The sequence below is a fragment of the Melampsora larici-populina genome (genome assembly GCF_000204055.1).
Source record: "Melampsora larici-populina 98AG31 unplaced genomic scaffold MELLAscaffold_61, whole genome shotgun sequence".
Taxonomy (NCBI): domain Eukaryota; kingdom Fungi; phylum Basidiomycota; class Pucciniomycetes; order Pucciniales; family Melampsoraceae; genus Melampsora; species Melampsora laricis-populina.
The window spans coordinates 164967-180030 of NW_006768825.1; the positions used below are offsets into that span (position 1 = coordinate 164967).

Here is a 15064-nt window from a genome sequence, read left to right on the forward strand (position 1 = left end):
CAGCCTCAGCCTAGTGGACTCAACCTACCATTGGATTTGGAAAGCAATGGACAGGATTATTGATGTCTGCTGAAGTGAACACATCAACAAACCATTGCCAGGCTCATTCTCAATACTTTAAGAGCATCCACAGTGGTGGGCTCCAAATCGGGGCTATCGCCAAATTTGGTGACTGAGCCCTGATTTTTTGGTGCAATGGCAGTCCCCATTGCCAATTTTTTTTGTAGCCGGCTTCAAATTTCGAGCTTTGGGCTACAAATTTGGCAACAAAAAGCCGGGCTCCAAATTCCCGCACTTGCTCAATCCCATACCTCACACATGTAAGCCCACGCGCACCAATCTCAAAGTGTGTGTAAACACACAGAATCTACACTTTTGAAGTCCAAACGACTGCATCCGGATTGATTTGGGGCCCCACCAAATTTGAATTTGCTCGATTTGGAGCCCACCACTGTGGATGCTCTAAGCCTACTTTGGATGGACATGAAATACAAAAGATGCTTTTTTACCTTTTTTGCTTTTTGGGGGATTATAACGCCTCAGAGGCACACCCCAGCACCTCTGAGCTTAACAAAGCCTTCTCTGCTTGGCCGTGTCCGCGCCTTTGCAGAGGGGCTTATGAAAAATTGCGGAATTCTGGCTTGAACAGTCCAAGCATTCAGTGTTGTTATGTAGTTTTTTGTATTTTTGTGCTTCCCTCACATTGGTCACAAACAAACCTCCCTTGATGCCGCAGTGAAAGTTGTTCAGAATTGTTTCCTCCATTTGTTTCCTTGTTCATCAACTGGGAAACCCTTCTCCATTGTGCTGTTCTTGAGCTTGATTGTCAAGTGCTTATGTCCCACTAGTATGTAATGTGGTCTACAGCTTGTATCAACACTGTATGTGCTTTGAGGAAATCATTGAAACTAATTGGGGACTTTCTGTTGAAGGCAGAAATTGTACAGGCAGAAGTAGTCAAGAGCTGCAAACCACTTTTTTGTCTGCACCAATAAGAGTGCTCATGATGTCAGGCTACAAGAGCATGTAGAAAACTTGAACAATTTTCCCTGCCGCATAAAGTGAGGTTTGTTTGTAAGGGAAGCACCAAAATGCAAAAAACTGCATAAAAGCACTCTATTCTCCACTGTTCACACCATAATTCCACAATCATGCATAAGCCCCTTGGCAAGGAGAGGGCTCTGTTAAGCTAACAGCACACCCATTATAGACGTGCCTTTGGACAGCTCAAAATCTGTGCCCGTGCCTGCCTCAACGTCAAAACTTGCGCCCACCACATGACAATCAACACTAGCTTATGACAAAAGTAGAAGATGCACATTGGACTTGACTCCAATCGATACTTTAGACCTTTGTTTGGTAGTTGTAAGGTAATAAAGTTGAAACACTTATCTTTTGAAATATCACATGCTTGACCAAGAGATTCACAATCCACTTGGTCTACCATGAGCCACGGTGATGCCAAGAGACATATTAGACATGATACATCCAATTTGGATTGATGAAAGTGACCAAAGCTCCAATGAAGTTGTGTCATGGACCAGATTGAATCACCAGGTAAGTTGCTGATTGGTTGATCAGACATTGCTAACCATTTTCATCAAATGACTTTCTATTCAAAGAGACAAAGTTAACTTACTTTCAGTTCTGTGAATACATTTTGCTTCAAAGACATGTTGACCTGGATCAATCTGGATACACATAATGTATACTTGAAAATTTTGAATTACTGTGATAAGATCTTTCCATAACAAATGTCCTACATTCTGAGAAATATCATGATGATGATGATGATGATGATGTCAGCTTATTCTGTCCATGCTGCCAATGATCTTACTGAAGAGGTACATAGATTTATTGAAAAGGATCAAGAAACGTTTTCCAGTCTGAGCCAAATGAACAACCATAGCAATCTGATCCTCAATCAAGCTTTAAATTGTATCTCATCATCACCATTTTCAAGCTATTCAACATCAAATGTCTACATTAATATATTGCGACAAATGATACAATCACATTCACTTCAAAGTTTTTTCAAAATTTCAAGAAGATCATAATCTTTGGCTTCCAATATATACTGAAGGAAAACATTCAATCATCAAAACCTAGATTCTTAAAACCATTACATATATATTCAATTTCGTTTCAATTCAATTTAATCAATCTTTCTCACATCATGAAGTCAAAATCTTTTTCATCTTTTAAAATTCCTTCGTTCACTACATAACTTCTTTCCAATTTCCAAAGAAACCCTTCAAATTCTATCTTATGACAGTAACAAAAAACAAAAAAAACTATATATTACTCTTCATGTCTTTGATTTCTTGATTCCATTGATCATTCCATCATCTTCAGCTAATCTTTTAACTTGACCGATTCCAGAACCTGAAAGCCTATGTCCATTTACTTGTTTATTAGAATGATTTGGTACGACATGTGATCCTTGTCTAAATTCACCTGTTTGATGGAGATCGATGATCCGTTGACTATGCATGTGATCGAGCTAGTTCAGGCGCTGCTCTTGCTTCTGCTCTTCTGATCACTTGATCTATGTCTGTGATTGAGTCTGCAATTGGGTTAACTTGCATATTGCGATGGGAAGGCATATGAAGTCGGCCAGAGTGAGGAGTGGCAGGCGATTGATGGCGTGAGAGATGATGATGATGATTGTTGAACCGACTTGGACCATTAGGCACATGAGGGTGGTGGGGCACATTGACTTGCGATGGTGGTGGGGGAGGGGGAGGCGGCTGCTGCTGCTGTTGTGGTTGTGGCTGTGGCTTTTGAGGCTGCAAGTCGAGTGGTGGGGGGATGGAGATGGGTGGAGCCGGATCGGGGTTGGCTGGCACAGCAGGAGCTGGCTCTTCCTCTTCAGTTTCGGAGGCGGGCAAAGATTTGCTAGTCACTGGATTTGTGTCCTCGATGCTCTCACCATCGAGCATCACGATATCAGGTTGAACGAATGGATCCAGCAAAGGTTGTCCATCGTGATTATCAGAGCTTGCCACAAGCTGTACCGAATTCTCGTCTCCGTCTTTCGTTCGCGAAAGTAAATCGGACTCGGCTTCAATCCCAGACGTTCCTGGAGTTATCTGCGTCGCATCGGTCACAACAGTTCCAGTAGGAGTCGAAACCATTTGGTTCGATGTTGCCAATTGTCGGGTTGAGTTGATCCCATTTGAGCGCGTCTTGGCGTCCTCGATCAGAGTCATCAATTTATTCACGCTTCCAGGTAGACCAATCTTGCCAAACAACTGTAAATGAGTAGTCTGTGCAACTCTCAACGCTCTCCAGGAAAGTGAAGATTTTCGCTGATTTTCAAATGAAGGAAAAACACATCAGTTTGATTGATCTAATCGCACCCAGTGTAAGAGAAGAGCAGGAACATGAGGCCATACACTAACCTCTTGGATAGCTTGCACCTGTGGATCATTCGATACGTCTGTATCAGATTTCCCTTGAGCCAACAGACTTTCTTTGAGAGCCGACAATTGCTTCTCCTGTGCCATGATCTTTCCATGTAATGCATTGAGATCCGGAACCCTGCACGTATGGAAGTGTTTGTCAGACGGTCCACTTTGAAACAAGGAAGCAGACACGTGCGAATAAAATATATCTCACCCTTCTGAAAAGTCCATACTCTCAATGCTCTCCGGAGTCACCTTGTTGCTCCAAAGCTTACTAAGCGCCGGAGTCCCAACTGGATGTGGAAATCGCATAGGAGGTGCGATGATCCGTTTATAATTGGCTTCAGCTGCCTTGATCATCTCATCACCTAGACTTGGCCTTTCAAAACTTGGACATGAGCCAGCTTTCCACATGATCTGTCAAATGGTAACTCCACTTATCAGTTTATTGAACGATCAACATCACAACAAAAAATACTAACCCAGTTCTGTTCCCTTGTCAGGATCTGCTTGATAGTCAATGCAAACACTTCGCCATTCGGCGGAGTCGCATAAAGCGTTTTCCATACTTCGCCATTCAGTTTCCGAACCCATCCATCCTATAAACCATCGAAATGTCAGTCGCAGGAGATGAAAAGAAATCAAAGAAATCACTTACATCCCTAGCCTGATAGACGTATGGAACCTCGCTGACCCTATTAGGTTTGGGTAAAGCAGCGCGCTTGTTTCGTTCCTCCAGAGAGAACCCTCGAATGTATTTAAGAATGATTAGAAATTGGGTTAAAACTTGTCTACGAAAGTAGGAGTCTGCAACCTGTCACATGTAAGATGTGGATTAATACCACCAAACATATCAAGATGTGATGCGTAAATCGACACACAGGGTGGTACGATCACATAGTTTTTCAACATCATCAGAACAACAAAAATCAATACAATCGTCAACATTCAATATATTCGGAAAACCTGGCTTAGCGTGATACTTGCCCGAACAAAGTCAAACTCGCAGGGAGTGATGTCGGCGAAGCCAATTGACGAGCAACCATGACTAAAAAGAGAGTTGAAGGGTGAAAGCAAAGGCTGACCTCTAGATCCAATAAGTTGCTCTTTGTGAGAAACTTTGGAAAGAAATAATGTTCTTTCACTTCGGCCAAATTCCGCTCGTCGATCTTGGGTTTCTTTGAATGAGTGCCCAATTCCTTTTCTTTCTTAGTCATCCGACCAAAGACATCCAGAGTTTTGTTGATCCCTTCTTTCAGACGTTTCAAGTTGGCCGTTGATGGTGCCGCCTCGACCTCACGCACAGGCGAGGCACGCTGGAGACTTGTTGAAGGGGCCAGGAGCGATGTAGGGCGAGAGGATGGATATGTATGAGGGTTGGACTGCGGGGTAACCGTTGCTGGTGTGGCGTTGGGATCAGGCTGCCATCCTTTGAAAAGTTCGGGTGGATTGGAGAGTAGAGATTGAAGTGCCCAAAAACGTAGATAAAACTCTCGCTTGTCGGAAGCTAAACGCAAAAGCCGAGAAATGATAGAGACGGATTATTACCGGTTGGAAAAGACTTAATAATGTAGGTGTGGCCATAGTGAATAACTTGCCGGCTTTTGAAGCTGCTTTTGCCTTGGCTCGGGCTTCTTGTTCATCTGCTTTGGCCCGAGATCTCGCTGCTACTTCTTCTGGTGATTCTTCCTTCATCTCAAAAGACTTCTCAACATTTTCGCCGTCTAATGTAGAGTCGGTCTGAATCTTTGGGTCTGTAGAGGCAGGTTCATCCGAAGGGATGGGTTTGTCCTGGGAAGCTGGGAGTGACTTCTCGATGATCATGGCATCGGCAGTTGTTTCGTTGGATTTAAGGAGATTGGTTTCGACCACCGGGTCCGACTTGATAGTCTCGCTCCCTTGTGAATCGACCGCTTCGACTCCCTTCTTTTCGATATCTTGATCGAAGTGTGTCACATTTCCCGTGTTGAATGCTCCTCTCAGGTTGACACCACTCTTTTCAGCAATCGGAAAGACCGAGGAAAGAAAACTCAAAATTCTTCCACAAAAGACAGTATGAAGTGATTTCGATAGTCTTCTTAATAGATTATTTTGCATTCTTAAGAAAATTAAACCTTTTCCACGATCCGGAAGCATTCCCTGAGTTGATTTTAAAAGATAAAAGACCAAAGAAGAAGATCGAATGAGGTGAGTAACTCGGCTTTCGATTCATTCAACCATGATCTGGACGAGATACTGACGACGGTTAATCGATCTACACGAGATTCGAGGTAGCAGAATATCCGCTCAGCTTCTTCCACTGTGGCTGTTTCAAGAATGTCTTCGATACAGCTCAATGTAAGATCAGCCGGTGCTCTATCCTGTTCAATCAAGACTAAAGAAATGTCGAGAGCATCGTGAAGTAATTGATGATGAACTGGTAGTGAGAAGGAATGTTGAGCCGGATATGCGGTTTGGCTAACGATGGAAGTGAGAACTGATGAGACGATTGAACGCTGAAGTTCCAAGGCAGTAGAAGGAAGGCTAGGAAGTTGAGACCAAAGCACATTGAGAGCAGAAGAGAGTTCGATCACAACAAGTGGATCAAAGGTAGTAAGTGGATTTTGTGAACTTTGATCCACACGCTGATTACCGATAGTGATGAGGTATGAATCGAGGCTAGACTTGAGACTAGATTGGAATTGGGAGAATGGCGTTGTTGGGAGTGAGATGGTAGTTTGAATGTTCATCATTGAGTATGCTGATTTGAGTTCTCGAAGCAGTTGTGGATAAGTGTGCTTGGTTGGTTTTTGAAGAGGTGAAGATTATTAAATTGGTGGTTGCTGTCTTGAAACTTGCAAATTTTTTTTTTTTTTTTTTTTTTTTTTTTTTTTTTTTTTTTTTTTTTTAAAGTGCATTTGGCATATATTGCATAAAACACTAACTAAACAAGTTATAAAAAGTAAGGACTAGTTTACCTTGGAGAGGTCGGCCATCTAGTCGAAGCAAAGGATTCGGTGTCACTTGATTACGATATAGATAATGTTTTTTTTTTTTTTGAATGAGAACTTTATAATTAGATCTTTGGATCCAACATTTTCACCCCGTTTGCACACTTCCACTTTCCAATTAAGGAATTGATGGGTATATATGAAAAGACAACAATCGTTGAGCTTTTATTTGAAACTGCCTCGTCGGTTATTACCCGACGAACTCCGTAACGAGGTTTGACAGTACGCTTCTTCTGATATTTTTCAATCGAACCCAGTTACGTGGGTACTTATAAGCGATTTATTTGATCAAAGTGGTAATGGAAAAAAAAAAAACTGCCTCGTTGGTTATTATCCAACGAACTCCGTAACGAGATTTGACAGTACGCTTTTCTGATATTTTTCAATCGAACCCAGTTACGTGGGTACTTATAAGCGGTTTTGATCAGAGAATTGAAAAGACTGCCTCGATGGTTATTACCTATCAAACTCTGTAACGAGATTAAGCAGTACGCTGTTTCTGATGTTTTTCAATCGAGCCCAGTTACATGAGCACTTATCAGCGATTTTTGTTTCTGGAATTATCTTTTTTCTTCATCTCGTGACACCTCGTCCTTTGCTCCGTGGCCGTTCTCCTCGGTCTAGATCCTGTAGGTATGAATGAAAATGAACAAATCTTTTAGTATCTAAAATAAAATTGCTTAGTAATGGGAAAACTTTGGGTGAGTCTAATAATTTGGTGACATTGTTCCAATTTATTTTGATTCCTTCTTCTCTGAGTCTTGTCCTAAAGTTTTTCCTCGCTTTTGAATATCGCCTGCAATAAAGGAGAAAGTGGTGAGTGCTTTCTTTGACCTTGCATGTTTCACACAAGGGAGAGTCAGTAAGCTTTCGTTTGAAGAGGTGATCGTTCAGTGGGCTGTATCCCGCTCTGAGTTGGAATATCGATGCTGTGCCTCCTTTTTCAAGTTCTTCGAGGCCTTTAGTGATTAGCTTCGGTTTTGTTGAATAAGGGTGTTTGCCTGGTTTGAAAGGAAATTCATTAGCATTATAAGTTGCTTTGATTCGGCGTTTTAAGCTTCCCAGGCTGGTCGGTAGTTGGGTTGGTTCAACTTGTTCGTCCGCTGTTTTACCTGCTAGTTCGTCTGCTAGCTCGTTCAGCTCTACTCCCTTGTGACCCGGGGTCCAGTAGAACCTAATTTGGGTTGAGGGTGGTAATCTCATCAGTTGTGTTCTGATCTTGATCAGGAGGTGTTGGCCTGTGGTCGGTTTTGGAATATCTTGGGCTAGGCGTATAGCTCCTTGATTATCGCTGAAAATGGCTAGATTTGGTGATTCGTATCTGTTTCTGCGAATTAGGTCGTTAGCAAGTTCCACGGCAAGCAGGATGCCTAATAGTTCCATCTCATGATTGGAGAAATTGTCAGCGTATTCGACAGCCTGAGTTCTACTGAATGTATCAGTGACTGCAGCAGCTCCACCCCCTTCTGCTTTGACTGATCCATCAGTGAAAATGATGATGGCTCCACTGTTTTCTTCTGTTCGTATCTGTTGAGGGAGAAGCTCCAGAGTTTCTTCCTTTGATTTGTCCATGTTTACGGTTTCGCCAAAGTTCTTCGCCCATGGGGCTATCGGGTGGGGGAAGATAGTTTCTACGTTCTCTTTGGTTAGAGGCCGGAGTCGGTGTAAGCTCAAAGCATCGTGGATCGGACCTGGGTGAGTTTTATGTTTGAAATATAGTTCATGTTCGATGAATTTACGAGTCGGGTGGGAATCTTGAGCTGATAGGCGTTTGAGTATGAACTGGTGGTTCCTGCTTGTAGCTGTCCAGATGAGAGGTGTCATGTACATGTCATGTCTGGTCATCTCGTTCGATGTGCCGTTGTAGGCTCCTAGAGCTATCCTGTTTGCGCTATTCTGGATGGATTCTAAGATTTTGTTAGCTTTGTTAGAGTTTTTGCATGTTAACCACGCGATGCTACCATACAGTACCCTTGGGATGAGGACTGATTTTATAAGTTTTTTAATTTCCTTCATATTTAATCCGGAATAGCATTTGTTGATTCTCTTGAATTGCTGTAATGTGTATTCACCGTTTTTTTTGACGTGCTGGAGATGACTATTGAAATTCAATTTGGGGTCGAGCCAAAGTCCCAGCCACTTTACCTCCTTCTTTGGTTTGAGCGGGATGTCTCCAAAAAGGAAATCAGGGTTTTCCTGGTTCCTTTTTGTCGTAAAATGCATCAGTTGGGCTTTCTTCTTGTCGAAGATTGCTCCATGCTTCTGAGCCCACCTTAGAGATTTTTCGGCGAGTTGGTTAAGGCTGTCTAGATTGTCTGTGAGAGTTTTCGAAGATACTACATGAACTACATCATCAATAAAACCAATTGAGATTTCTTTTGAATTTGGTGACGGTGGTTTAGTACCTAGTAGCTCTGAGTTATAGATGATATACAGTATGACAGAAAGCGGCGATCCTTGGGGTAGACCGTTATCGATGTTGAATTTCTCTGATAGGAAATCTTGAATGCGGAGGTTAGTTGTGCGCTCCGTGAGGAAGCCTTGGATAAGTTTGAGAAGGTATGATGGGCAGTGTTTTGTTTGAAGGGTATGCCAGAGCCGTTCTCTGTGGACCGATGGATAAGCTGACTTGACATCTAGGAAGAGAGCTGAAACGACCTCTTTTTCTCGCCATTTGTTCTTAATCCAAGATAGAAGCATCACTAGTGCGTCGTCCGTGCTGTGTTGGCGACGTCCTCCCATATGGTTTGGTGAGATGACGCTATGGTTTTCCGCCCAATAGGTTACTCGGTTAGTGATAAGTTTTTCTAGGATTTTGCCTATACAGCTGAGAAGAGCTATGGGTCGATATGCGTTTGGGATTGAGTAGTTGTCTTTTCCTGATTTGCGGATGATTACTGTAACCGCTGACCTCCATCCGTCAGGGAAGTGACCTAGTGCAAAGCAGGCATTAAAAAGTCTACATAGTTCGACTTCGATGGCTGGGAGGGCTAATTTCAATAATTCGTTGGATAGGTTATCCTCTCCTTTGGCTTTTCTGCTCGGTAATTTTGTGATGATTCTTCTAAGTTCCTCAATTTCAAGTTTCGGATAGTTGAGTAGGCTGGTTCGATGTTGGTTTTCCGGGTTGGAGGGTATGTCGGAAAGGTCCGCGTCGATGTGGGCTATTGAAGTACCTTCGAAGAGGAGTCTGGCCTGTTGTTGTTTGTCGACTACCACAGCACCTTCTGAGTCCAGGAGTGGTGCCACTTCCCCCGAGGTCGTGGGCTTAGTGTACTTAAAAGCTTTGAAGGTGTCGGTTCCTGAGCTGGTCGCTAGAAAGTTCTTCCAGTGATGGGCTTTGGCCTTCAGTACTTGATTTTTGAAATAACGTTGCCATTCTAAGTAACTGGTGTGTGCTTCCGTTGAGTTGGTGAGTATCATCCACCGTTTGGCTCGGTTTCGGTTTTTGAGGATTGGGTTCAGGGTTTCGGCATCCCACCAGACTTTGTGTTTCTTAAGGATAGTTTTAACTCTTTTTCCTTGTGCATTTGCCGCATCTGAGATAATTCTTGTTATTTCACTTACACCTTGGTTGATATCATTAGGAGAAGCGTAGTCTGGTGGGAGGCATCGTAATTCACCTGTTATCTTTTCCTGCAGAACGGGGATGTTTATGTCAGCGATTTTGAGGGCGATGTGGGTGGGGGTTGGGGGTATAAGAGCGAGATTAAGGATAGTAGCTACTGGTAGGTGGTCGGAACCGAAGTTATCAGTCAGGACTTTGCAGCTGACGATCTTCTCGTTGAGGCTCCAGCTCGACCACACTAAATCAATTGCTGTAGGGTTGGTGCCTTTTGAGAACCTTGTTGGTACGCCCTTCGGGGATTTCAAGGTAAAGCCTGAGTTTCCACAAAGCTGGAGTAGTTTCTTGGCTTGTGAGTCGGTTCTGGTGTAACTTGGGGGGTTCCAAATTTGGTGATGTAGGTTGGAGTCTGTGGTTATGATTGTCGGTATATTTCTTTTGTGATGAAGTCGCAGCCATCGTTCGAGGAACACCATTCCACGGAGTGATCCTGGGGGGTTGTACCAGGAGATGAGTCGGAGTTTAGGGAGTTTATCTTCAGGGTGTTTGATTTCGATACTAAGAATGATGTCGGATTTGCTTGGTAGGATTGTGATTTGGTCTGTAGGGATTAGTTTGGAGATATAAATACAAACTCTGGGGCGGTCTTCCCAAGATTTGGGGTAATAATCGTATGCATTTATTTGATGCCATGCTTCGTGGGATGGAAAAGATAGATTGTGAGCGTTGAACCATGGTTCCTGGAGGGCTAGGATCGTATAGTGAGTATTTGTTAGGACTTCGTGGGTAACTTCCGGGGATTTATGGCAGTTGAAATGAAGGATAGAGAGGTTGTCGAGATTCATTGGGGTGTCGGTGAAGCTTTCGTCGTCGGGGGTGATGTCATCTAATTCGATTTGTGGGCTGGGGGGGGCAAGATTGTGTGATTCGTATAATGTATTATGACTCATTTTCAGTTACTTGATGGTTAGCAATCTGAAATTGGGTATTTCTTAATGGGCATGTTAGGCTTTTTGGGGAGTGAGCGTATTTGGGCAGGAATCTGTCAATGTGGGAGTTAGTTCTCTGTGCATCAAAGCTGACACACCGGGCACAGTTTTGGCTAACGTCATTGTTAGCACAGTCTTTTGAATTATGTGGATCTCCACATTTAACGCAGTGAGCGGTGAATTTGCATGTTGTGTGAGTATGGTTCAAATCTAAACAATTAAAACACATGGTAGGGCCTTGGATGTAATTCTTGCTTTTTAACCTGTTTCCATCACAGTTTAATCCGCCTTTTTCAATCTTCTGTGCAAGTATTTTGTCAACTAGATTAACCACAACTGTACCGTGTTTCTTCTTTGTGTCTTCTGGGTTCTTGATCCATCTGGCTGAGTGTAGCATTTCGAGAGGGATATCGTTCTGTTCACTTAATTTGATGAGAAAACTTGAATGTTGTACGTTGATTTCGGCCGGTACATAGTTAAAGAGGATGGGGTATCGAGTTTGGGTCGTTTCAAAGTCTTTGTGAGCGAGTTTAGTCCATCGGTGTTTGTTTTCCAAGAGCCAATTCTTGATCATTCGGTTATCCATTGTCATCAAGACATCGCCTGATTTCATAAGCGCCGCACACTTGATTCTAACAGGGGTGTTGTTAACTCTAGCATTGATCGATTCTAGTGCCGCGTTGATTTTTTCCACAATCGTTAGGTTTGAAAGGCCTTTGAATGGCTCTGCATCTTTTTTCGCGTGTATGATCAGCGTGGCAGCTTTGAATTGATTGATTTCTGAATTTTTTGGAGGGGTCTTTGGAGCTTGGGTTACGTTTGTGGTTTTCTTTGGGTATGGGTTCGTCCAAGCAGTGGGTCTAGGTGGTAGCTGTTGAGGTGTCAGAGTCGTTTTTGGTGTCGTAGTTTGGCGTTCGTTTTTAAGCGTTCGGATTTCTTCCCGCATCTCGTTGATCGTATTGTTCAACTGGTTGATCGTGTCCATCATCTTGAGCATGAGTTGGACTAATCCATCATTAGTTGTAGAGTTTCCTGACGAGAGAGAGTTAACTTCGCTCATCATCGAGTCCAATTCGTTCGCGGTTCTGGTCGGATTTTTTGAGGGATGGGGATCCGGGTCCCCTCCGCCGTTGTCTGGCGGTCTTTTTTGGGGCATATAAGGTGGTGTTGATGATAAGGAAAAATAAACGATTGTCTACGTGAATTCTTTCGTGACGATTGTTTGTGCAAGTTCTAAAAAACGATCGAAGGTCTTGATTCCCTTCGAAGTGGTTGATCAACTTGTTTAAACTTGCAAATTGCCACAAACGGAATATGCCCTTCAAAGTACCGCGAGTCACCTGCAGGGTAGGTCGGGTCAGCTCTCCATACCCGAATTCCCGACCGAAAGTGACACAGTGCCCCTCCCGGCCATGTCTGGAGCAAGTTGAAGTGATCGAAATCTTGATTTGATCGACGCTGCAGTGGATCACCATAAAGACTCATTATGATACATGTATACATAGGCGTCCAACACATCTAGAGATATCCTTCCCATGGAAATGAGCAATCAAAAGCTGTGTCTGTTTGCAATGCCAGCTTATATGCATTCAAAAATGGACCTGCCTCGCATCCACGGCCTGATGGTCTAGTAGTATGATTCGCCCTTCGGAGGAAAACTCCCTTGTTGACCAAGTGGTTGGGCGAGGTCCCGGGTTCAACTCCCGGTTAGGCCCCTTTTTTTACTGACGGTGAAAGCAAAAGCAGAAATGAGAAGGTTGATTGCAAATTTATCTTCATTGATAAGCTGGAATCTTTGAAGAGTGAGAATGTAGTATACTTCTGCTTTATGCTCGGCATGCCAACTTCGAAGAGTTAAAATGTGATATACTTTTGTTTTATGTCCCGCATATCGATTTCCATGGTGTAAGTATGTAGTAGAAGGTGAATAGTAATTACAAGAACTTGTTTAGATCATACTACCCTTTTCACTATTATATATAGATCTCAATTTTCCTCAGATTCCTCTTATAATTCCAATTTATCAATTTATATCTCATGAATATTTTTCATGACTCACCCTTTTCATTCCTTTTGACAAGAAATTGATCAAAGTTATATTCCAATAAGATGTAGGAATGGCTTTCAATTGGTGCAGAAACATTCAAAGTGATTTTAAAAATGATCTGCTTGAAAAAATAAGAACTTTTTTATAGAGGTCTCTTTTTATATTGACTCATTTCTTATTAATATTTCAATCGGATAGAAACTTGGTAAGTTCACTATTTGAAACACTTTGAAAGATCCCAAACTTGGACCCAAAATTAATCTGGTGCTTGTAAAAACTAAAAACAATGACGAACAAACAAACCAAACTTGATGGACGATATTTTGAATCATAAATTAAATATTGGATTGATAATTACCCAATCTTAAAGTCCATATCTCTCACTTCATCCGAAACCCACAAAGCAAACCAAAACATTCAATTAAAGTTTTAAATTTCTTTCCTTTTCTTTCCTTTAAAAAAATCACTCAAGACATTCATCAATAAAACAAACCCATTTCTCAGAGTCACATCAAGTAAAACCATACAACCAATCTGAAAAAGAAAGACTTTTTTCCTACATATATAATATTAATCTCAAAAAAAAATACAACAAAAAAGAAGAAACTACAATGTATAACAACAACAACAACGATAACAAAAAAGGTCTTGAATTTTCTTCTAAGATGATGATCAACAAACCAATTCATTCAATCCAATCAATCGTTCATTCCCTTCATAATCTTCATCACAAAACCCTAAAGCTCTAGCCCCAATCCAAGCTCTTTGAAGAAGTTCATCAAGACTACAAATCTCACCCCAAAGATCAACACACATCAAATTGATCAATTTAGGTAAATGACGATGACCTAATCCAATGGAACTTAGCAATGAATTCGAAGTGTTGATCATCATTAAATTCACTTCAAAGGTTTTTTTGATCAATTCTTCTACCGATTCATGTATATGAGTTCCTTTTTCTAAATGATTGGTACTTAAACTTTCACTTTCGAATCGTTTGAAATTCCAAAAATTCGGATATAACATCACTTTACCTTTCAAATAAACCCATTCAATTAAATATTTTTTCCAACTCTTAGGCCATCTTGTAGATCTGATCGGTGATAAGATTGCTGATCCTTCTAAATCTAATTTCGGTTTTAATGAATCTGATAATCTTAATGATAAGAATTCTTGAAATCCAATCCATGATTCTGGAAAGAATAAAGCACCCCAAGAACATGGAATAGGTGAAAGATAAGGTGATGTGATAGGATCATAACCTAGTTTGATATGTAATTCAGTGGCATTGAACGGTCTTCTACCTTCTGGTTTGAGTTCGATATGTTGTGGTTGATAAAGTGAAATTCCATAAAGAGATTGACTTTGATTTTTTTGAGATGAATATCGATAACTAAGTAAAGTAAACTTAAGCCAACCATAAAATTGAGTTGAAACCTCTACATCATCTTCAAGTAAAACTCCATACGAATCATGTAACGAAGAAGGATACCAAGATTCGATCACAGCAGGTAAAAGTCCTGCATGGATAATCCTTTGTCTAATGATCTTCGATCCTTGATTCCATTGATAATTTGTACAAAGCTTTCGAGTTTGTAAATCAGATGTTTGTTCTAAATTTAAGATCAAGTTGACTTCGTCTCCATAATAATCAGCTTGACTTAATGAATCCATTAATCTTGTTAAAGAATTCGGTCGATCGTTGGTAATCACTGAAATGTCGATCTTAGGCTTATACCAATCTGGATATTCGGATTCATGGTTTATGACGGATGGAAATGCAAATGAAGATATAGAAAAATCATCAGATTCAAATGGAGGATAAGGGAAGAAACAATCATGTGAGCTGTAAGGCACTCTGATATGATTTTGTTTTTTTGCATCACTACTCATCTGATTGATCATGTGCATGTCTTGTTTTGATCTCAGTGTGAATGAAACCTAATGAACTTGCCTGTACCCATTTGAATCCAATAGTAATATCAGTGAAGACGTGCAGTCAGATACGCGTATAGTCGGATTTCCAAAAGTAAGAACCATTTGAGAAGGAGTACAAGAGAAGATTT

The 15064-nt window shown here is 41.5% G+C and overlaps 2 protein-coding genes across 2 annotated transcripts; both read right to left on the reverse strand.

The window, feature by feature from the left end:
* Positions 1-2019: 2019 nt before the first annotated feature.
* On the reverse strand, positions 2020-6136 carry MELLADRAFT_118113 (uncharacterized protein; the record flags this gene model as incomplete). The annotated part of the gene is made up of 8 exons (XM_007416543.1): positions 2020-3311; positions 3405-3543; positions 3622-3824; positions 3890-4006; positions 4066-4221; positions 4493-4914; positions 4970-5546; positions 5648-6136. 8 exons carry the CDS (start codon positions 6134-6136, stop codon positions 2487-2489), a joined length of 2928 nt encoding a protein of 975 aa, XP_007416605.1.
* A 7534-nt stretch (positions 6137-13670) lies between these two features.
* On the reverse strand, positions 13671-14909 carry MELLADRAFT_68006 (uncharacterized protein; the record flags this gene model as incomplete). Its single annotated transcript, XM_007416542.1, has 2 exons — positions 13671-14260; positions 14417-14909. 2 exons carry the CDS (start codon positions 14907-14909, stop codon positions 13671-13673), a joined length of 1083 nt encoding a protein of 360 aa, XP_007416604.1.
* Positions 14910-15064: the final 155 nt, after the last annotated feature.